Genomic DNA, 7,996 nt, shown 5'->3' with positions numbered 1-7,996 from the left:
TTTAAGACAGCACTTCGGCCAGAAAACACAAACAAAAAGCAAATTGCATTCAACTCCCTCTTCCTCCCTGGCCATTTCTTTGTCTTCATGCTCTCTTCCAGCATGTCATCACACGTTTTCACACTGACATGCACAAAACGAACCACAGAACAAATTCAGCTGAAAAAAATAAATCAGTACAAAGCTATTTTTCAGCTGGAAGCCAGTTCATGGAACAACTTTACAGCTCCTGTGCCAGCAGAAGGCAGGAATGAGCCACTTCGAGACTTGTCTGTTAAGTACTGTCAGTGCAGCCAACTATACACTCAAAATCCATAATGCTTCAGGAGACTTTTATTTGCTATCCCTTCAAGAGAAAACACTGGTGAATTCACAAATCAGAGACTACTGAGGGGGAAAAAGAAATAATTCGTCAAGCCATTGGTCTAACTGATCCAAAATGGCACAACATCATTTATTTCATATTTTGCTCTTAAAAAAAAAGTGACCATTTACTGATACCACACAATCGTTTATTTGAGCAAAAACATGTAAAGAAAGCATTTGGATGAGTCCAGATCATACTCTCTGAAATACAGAATTCATAAATACCTTCACACAAATGTAATTTTAAGTAAATTTGAGGATGAACATTTCTATTCTGAAAGAGCAAAAACCAGCTGAATTACAGAAGTGGGAAAAAAGCAAACAATTTGGCATTGTGAAAGTCCTTTGTAAAACAGCTTGTAAATGCATGTGAGAAACATCTGCTACTAGTACTACTAGTGTTTACTGCAATACAAGTAGAGAAGAAGGAATATACGAATGAAAACAGAAATAAGTGTGAACATTAACTTCTCTTTCTTCTTTTCTGAGTTAGACTTGATGTAAAATCTTTTGCCTTGCTCCTCTAAAGTTCTAATCACGTTAGAAATGGATATTTAATTGAATTCATTTGCTTTTGCTGTATGTACTCAAAACATACTTAGGTTGCCCTTTATTCATTTTACCAAAAGACAAAGTATAACCCTTTTTTTTTCCCCAGAGAAGTGCAATACAACTGCACACTAATTCTGTTTGAATGTTTATTTCACATTAAGGGCATTTTTCTGCAGCCTATTTTAAGTAACTACCAAAAATGACTAAATACAACAGTGCAAGAACAGGCCTATGAAGAAACATATTTGTGGGATCAGGCTCTGGTGGAAAGTTCAGCAGCATCAGGAGTTATTACCCTGCATTTTTCCATAGCTCCCCTGCCAAAGGTTAACAGGTTGTTGGATCTGCTGGAGAAACTGTTCCCTGCATGCACAGCTTTTTGGATTGAAATGGGCTGAGGAGCCTGGAGAGGGGATGAGCAGGTACAAGCTGATCGGACACCTGTAATCCGTCCTATCAGCAAAACTGCGTCCAGATTGCATTGTACAGCCAGGGTGAAACCATCCCAGCCCGCCCCACCCATGCATTACAGCCATGGGAAGGGACGGACTGAGGCTCAAACATTGCCCAGTCACACTCACACAAGCAGAGCAAAGCAATTCTATTGCTTCAGACTGAAACTGGCTCAGAGGGAACACAGCTCATGGCCCTGTGTACCTGACCGGCCTTTAATTCAAAACACAGTGCTGCATATACAGACTCACAATAGGCTCTCTCCCCACATAAAAAAGCCCCCAGACGTGCTAACATTCCAAATTTATGTTCTTTATGAGCCGTATAAACTACCATTCAGGAGTTATTACTCTAAAACTAAAGGTGAGGCTGAAGGAAATAGTATCCTTCCACCTTCTCAGTGATAATATTAGTTCTTGTGAGGCGTGTGATCAACTAGGACTAAATCTGAATTCTCTTTCAACCCCTGCTCCAGCTGATCCTGCAGCCCTGGGAGCAGTCATGCCAGCACACATTAAGAGATGCAAAACCAGATCTTTTGGCAGGCACTTTTCAGCACCACACACACCCCTAGGTACAAGAATGACTTCAGATGTCTAGAGAACGGCATGACAAGTACTCCACAGACATATGTGCAGAAAAGACAGCACATGGATGAGGAAAGCATTCTAAAGGAAATGTTAACTGCAGCCACTTCTTAGTGGTAAAGGCACATAAAGCAGAGAACATGATTTTATTCCTTGAATCTAAATTGAATTTTTTACAACAGGTAGTTAAAAAAAGGAACTAGAAATTCTTATACTAACAGAGAACATAATAAATTATACAAAATAAAAGTGTAATGCATATATAGGGATAGCTAATTATAGAAAATAATGAATTAGAAGAATTTTTATTAAACAACTGAAGACCCTGTAATGAAAGTCTGTGCAATAACTAGGATTACAATTGTACACACTAGTCATCAGCAAATGTTTCTATTTCTGTAGCTGAGCATTAAATGACTTTGCACCTTGGACTACAACTTAGACCACACTCACTAATTCATCTCTGTCACAGAGCTGACATTTGAGCAGCCATTAAACAGCAACTAAAAAAGCACTTCCATTTCTCCATCCACGTTCCAGGTCAGGGATTTCAAACGTACATGAACAAAATTGTTTGGGAGTCAGCAACTGTTTTATGCCAAGAGCCTCATAAACTCCTGGATCTGGGGAGACCAGCTCTCTCCTAGAAATGCAGATTTAGGGACTAAAGTTTTATGTGCTTCTGTATGAACATACCTTCACAGACAGCAGGATACTTCAAGGTATTTGCTGTAAATCTATTACAGCTTACCACAGGTTAATTTGTACGTGTTTTATTCAGGCTGACACACTAATTACTCCATGAGAAGAAAACTTTGGTGCACGGATGTTGCTCACCCAGTTAGCCTTCTCAGTTCAGGGCACATCCTCGATAAAACGAATTTGTACCATTACAATATCTGTAAGTTATGTAAAAACGTGAATTAAGCAGCTGAAGAAGCCGTCAAGGCTGGATCTGTCAGGAGTTATTAAAAAAAAAAAAAGGAAAAAAAGTGAAGGAAAATATCGCCGTTTCTTAATACAGAGCACTTAAAAAGTTCGTGTTTGGAAGTGCCAAGTCCTGAACGGAAATCAGGAAAGCCGATCCGGCTCCGGGAAGCACCTGCGAGCCCGCGGCCCCCAGGCACGAGCCCCCGGGGACGGGCGTTGCTGTTTGCGGGAAGGCGGCCCCGCCCTGGGCTCCCCGGCTGGGCTGAGCCCCCAGACCGGGGCGAGGGCGAGCTCCCGCCGGACAGGGCGGGGAGCAGCGGGACCCAGCAGCCCGCTGCGAGCACCGCGCACGGCTCCGGGCCGGCCGGGGCTGAGCGGTCGCCCGGGACGGCGGTGGGAGCGCGGCCCCGGAGCCGCCGGCAGTGCCCGGGCGGATCCCGCGGCCGCTCCCGCCGCCAACAATAACAGCGCCGCCCGCCCCCGCCGCTCCATCCCCGCAGCGCCGCCCCATTGGCTGCGCCCGCCGCCTCCTCCTCTCCCATTGGCCGCTCCCGCCGCCTCCTCCTTCCCCATTGGCCGCCCGGGCGCCCGCACGCCCCGAGTCCCCTCCCCGCCCCCACCCTGCGCCCCAGCCGGTCTCTCCCGGCGCCTCCTCGCCCGCCCGGCCCGCCCGCCGCCCCTCACCGTGTAGTAGGAGAGCAGCCCGGCGTTGTAGTCCAGCACGAACCAGCGGTACTGCCAGCCCTTCATCACGTTAGTCCATTTGCTCAGCGGGCCCTCCATGATAGACGCCATCTTAGGCACCGGACCGGCCCCGCCGCGCGCTCGGTGAGGGGAGCGGGGGAGCGGCTCGGCAGCCGCCGGGCGGGGAGGGGGCGGGGCACGCACCGAGGGGGCGGGGCCTCGGACCACACTGCCCGGGAGGCGGGGCTTGCGCGCGCAGCGGGGCGGGGCCAGGACAGGCGTGAGGGGAGGGCGGGAGTCCGGAGGCTGTGGTGTGAGGAGACATCTAGTTTGGGGATTGGGGTTTGGGATTTAGGGGTGCTACCTGAGGGATCCCACCCCCGAGGGAGCGCGGCTTCCCCTCGCGGCCCGGGAGAGGGCAGTGAGGCGGTGAGGGCGCGGCGCTGCGGATGTGTGAGGGCGGGAGGGCGTCACCCTGTCCCCTAAAATATTTGGAACCTCGTCGTTCCTTCTCTAAAGCACTTGGCACCATTTGGAACCTTTTAGCTCCTCTCGCTGTTGCGCTTGTCCCTCTGCCTCTCGGTTGTTTCCTGACCAAAGTGCCATAAGTGTTAAGGCAAAGTGGGCTTAACAGTGGGGTCTGAGGATCTTCCTTGGAAGGGGCTACATGGCCAGAGTGTACGAAAAACATCCAGCTCTTGAGATAACCTTTGGTGGGTAAGGCTTGAACGTGATACAGCTTTCCTGTGGACTGATCCAAGAATGTGGAATGAATTCCCCAGGAGCTACAGACAATTGCAAATCTGTTGTTCAGTGCGAGGCATGGCTTTGGCACTGGTCTCTTCTGACTTGAGTAAAGAACTTGAGTTGTGCTTTAACATAAAAACTTCAAAGGACCTACAGCGATACTCATGTTCCTTCCTGGGGATCAACAATGAAGCAGCAGAAATAGTGCTTTTACCATGAGGTTTGTGTCATGCAGTCTTTAGAGACATATCCATGAAATAACTTTTTTTCCTTCCCCACATATAGCCTTTTTTTATTATTTTAATATCAAAATGCCTTTATAGTATGGCTGAAGGAGCTTTAGTGTCTTACAACACTGCAACCTTACACTAAGTTAAAATAAATTTAACAGAAAACCACCCCTTTTGTGAAAAAGAATCACTCAAAGGCAGTGTGTTTGATTTGCAAAAATAAGAAATATTTAGATTATCTATCTATGTATATATATATATAATTGTCTCCCCATTTTACAGGTCACATTGCTACTATCTTGTTACCGGCTGAAATTAAGAGCATTGACTTTATGATGTCCCTGGGAGTCACCTGGTGGTGTGTTTAGGCACAAGGTTACCAGTTTAAGGTACCTAATACACAGTCTGGTATCGAAACCCATCTTGTTAATTTAGGTAACATTCTTTTTCAATCTGCATACGACCTTAGTAGTCTGTTTTGTTCTTTAGTTTTCACTGACTAAACAAAGCCTGGCTGCCTAGAGATTATACCCAGGCAAGCAAAACAAAAAACATCAGATGGTGCCAGAACATTACTAGTGCTGCCAGTTAAAGCTGTAGCTGGAATGGAGCTTTATTATCTCAGATCACTACTTTGGCTGTTTTATACCACAGGAGTTGAAACAATGCAAAGAGCTCGTGCAAAAAAACCCCTTGGCTTAACTGTGTAGGCAGAGCATCTGCAATGAGAAATTCTCCACAGATGAGATTTCTATTTACCTTGGTTTGCCAGAGGGTGAATTTGCTGAGCTTGGGCTGAATATCTTACTAGTTCTTTGTTCTCTTCGGCTTTTTTTTTTGAGGGGAGATGTGCCAAAGATTTGTCTCCACTAGCAAAAACATGTATTTTAGTTAGGTCAATTTAGCCAAACCTTAAAAACCCTAGAGTAGATGGAAAAGTTGTGTTAACAGGTGTTACAGTGGAATTCAACTCAAGATTTCTTTTAGTAATGTAATGTGGATATTCTCTTTAGGTAATTTGGTAGAGATCAGAGAATCATTGTTTTTCAAGAACACCCAACACAAATTAAAATAAATACATAAGAAATTACCTATGAGCATCCAGGGTACAATATCATACAGGTTTATGTACTTTCATGGCATGCCAGGATGCTCTGTCTTCTGTGTCTATCAGATTACACCCCTATGTATTGAACATGGATCATGAGGGCATTATTGAGGGATTAGGCTTAATTAGTTAGATCCTTCTGATAATGATTCCAGGGGCCCATTCGAATTCTTTTGAAAGATAAGTGCAACCATTTTAGTTCATTTAAACAAATCAAACTGAAGTCAGCCACAACTGTGGTATAACCTCTCTTTATATGCTTTGTATTTTAAACCATCAGCAACAATGATTTTCAATTAAAAAATGACTTCAAATAGGAGTGAGTGAGTAACTTCCTTAGTAGAAGAATTTATTTTGCTTTAGCATGTTCCATCAAAATCCGATCTGGAACAGTAACAAAGAACTGTTATTTTCTGTAATTATAGGCAGTTTTATTGTGATGTTCTCCACATTTGACACAAATCAGAGCAGTATGTCTCCCTCTGTAACATTTAGTACTTACTGTCATCTGAGAGAATAACCTACTACTGAGATCAACAGAACAGAGGAGAAGGCAGCAGCTGTTACCTTGTTTCACAGACTGCTCCATCAGCTGAAAATCTTGTCCAGCAACATCCTCTTACCACACATAGGCCTCAATTAAATTATCCTTCCATGGTGTCCCAGCCATAGACAGATTTCCTGACCAGCCATAGTGTTTAGCCCATGAAGTGGCTTCTGGAATACTCAGACTGTCCCAGCAGAAGTGTAGGGGAAACCTGAGATATGCCCAGTCCTTCCTGTGTTTTCCAGGACATCCCAACTTGCACCCTACTTTTAAAAAGTTCTATGACCTTTTCCTTTGTCAAATAAATTACAGTTATGGCCATTACAGTGTAAATCTGTATGGTTTCTAGGCAAAAGGAAGGTATTGCAGATTGAAGTAAATACTGGTGAAGGACCAGAGTGGAGGGAACGGGGAAGCAGGGGCATACTGGGTGTCTGATTCTTTAAGAGGGAAATGCTTTTGTGCTGTAAATTTTCCTGACATTATTGCTGAACTAACTTTCAAGAACGTCTGTGATGAAGCTGTGGCTTGTGGGTTTCCTTAAGGGTGTCTGGGAGTGTGACTGGCAGCAGTGAAAGTGGCTTTAGGTTCTCCCAGCAGCTGCAGTTGCTTGGGGTTTTGAGGAACATAAGGAAGCCATTTGAGCAGAGAACAAGTAACATTTTGTTTCATTTTCTTTTCCCACTTCAGAAATGTGCTGGTAGTTTAATTTTGTATTGCTTGTCCTATCAGGTCACTGTGTGTCAACTACTGATAACATAATCATCATAATTAAGAAATTATGTTTTAGTCTGATAGTGAATGCTTCTTTTTCTGCTTGTTGGTAACTAATGTCTTTTATTTGTTCATTCAAGTAAAAATATCTTCCATTTTATTTTTTTTATGGGTAACAAAGGCACTAAACAAGTACAATCAAGTAGAAGATGGAGCATCCTGTGTCATCTTCAGTCTCCTGCTATTGTCTTTTAAAGGTATTTTCTAGTCCCTCTATGCACATCCCAACTACAATAAGAATAAGAACTATGTCAGAGCCTAAACATTTTTTATTTTATTTCTTCAGAATTATGTTTGGTTTAGGGTGTTATGGAGAGGAAGATAGATGGGAGAGAATCACCTTCACCCTACAAGCAGTCATTCTTCAAAGAGGATAATTAAATCAAGTATGACAGTAAGTGCCATCGTAAGTACATTTTCTGAATAGATTTATTACACTGTCATGGGTTTTAATACAAATGTTTATTAAAAAAATCAGCTAGACAGTGGGAGGAAGGCAGTGGTTGCTTTCTGAAGCAAACAGATAACTCTCTTGCACCTTTCTTGCCAATTCCTGTATGATTCTACGAAATAAAAGCCATTAGAAATAAATTTTCCCAAATCTTTCCATTTTCATCATGTTTCTAGCTGGTCTTAATGAATTGTCATAAATTCCTTTAGGTCAGGGATGAGGTACCTCACTGAGGGGTAAGCAGACCTTTCTGAGTCCTCTAAATGACTCCATATTAGCGTACACTGGGAAAAATCAAATTGCCACAGGTTGTATGGAATTAAAGCCATCAGGTTTCAGAAGCCTTGTTCTCTTTCTGCTTATTGCTGTGTTTGGTATAAGTTCACAGGAGAAGGGACTTTTCTTTTTGAACTGTTTAAAGATTATTAGCTTGCAGATTCTCATCCTTTCATGGCACATTTAGAGCTGCACTGGGAAGTGTTAGCATATTGGAGCCATTTCCACAAAACCCGTGGAATATGCTCAGCCAAAATGTGACACCATTTAAGAAAGGCCTGCATTTAAAAT

The 7,996-nt window shown here is 43.6% G+C and overlaps 2 protein-coding genes across 9 annotated transcripts in view; one reads left to right on the top strand and one right to left on the bottom strand.

The window, feature by feature from the left end:
• The window catches only part of OSBPL9 (oxysterol binding protein like 9), a 60,243-nt gene extending 56,533 nt beyond the window's left edge, over positions 1-3,710 (bottom strand). For all 3 annotated transcript variants that reach the window (XR_001873215.1, XM_017805390.1, XM_017805392.1), the window contains exon 1: positions 3,573-3,710. Coding sequence is in view for 2 of the 3 variants with exons in the window: in XM_017805390.1 (XP_017660879.1) it covers positions 3,573-3,683 (111 nt within the window). In the remaining variant the exon portion in view is untranslated. The remainder of the gene's footprint in view (positions 1-3,572) is intronic.
• EPS15 (epidermal growth factor receptor pathway substrate 15) overlaps positions 3,605-7,996 on the top strand; it is a 69,867-nt gene continuing 65,475 nt past the window's right edge. For 4 of the 6 annotated variants that reach the window (XR_001873214.1, XM_017805388.1, XM_017805382.1 and 1 more), the window contains exons 1-4: positions 3,614-3,716; positions 4,832-4,938; positions 7,100-7,175; positions 7,265-7,372. Coding sequence is in view for 5 of the 6 variants with exons in the window: in XM_017805388.1 (XP_017660877.1) it covers positions 7,304-7,372 (69 nt within the window). In the remaining variant the exon portion in view is untranslated. Of the gene's footprint in view, positions 3,717-4,831; positions 4,985-7,099; positions 7,176-7,264; positions 7,373-7,996 lie in introns of all 6 variants that reach the window. The other 2 variants (XM_017805383.1, XM_017805384.1) reach the window with 2 other exon arrangements.

This window comes from Lepidothrix coronata, unplaced genomic scaffold, assembly GCF_001604755.1.
Source record: "Lepidothrix coronata isolate B3197 unplaced genomic scaffold, Lepidothrix_coronata-1.0 Scaffold12, whole genome shotgun sequence".
Lineage (NCBI taxonomy): Eukaryota > Metazoa > Chordata > Aves > Passeriformes > Pipridae > Lepidothrix > Lepidothrix coronata.
The sequence above is the reverse complement of the archived record's forward strand: the minus strand, read 5'-3'. Positions and strand labels throughout refer to the sequence as shown.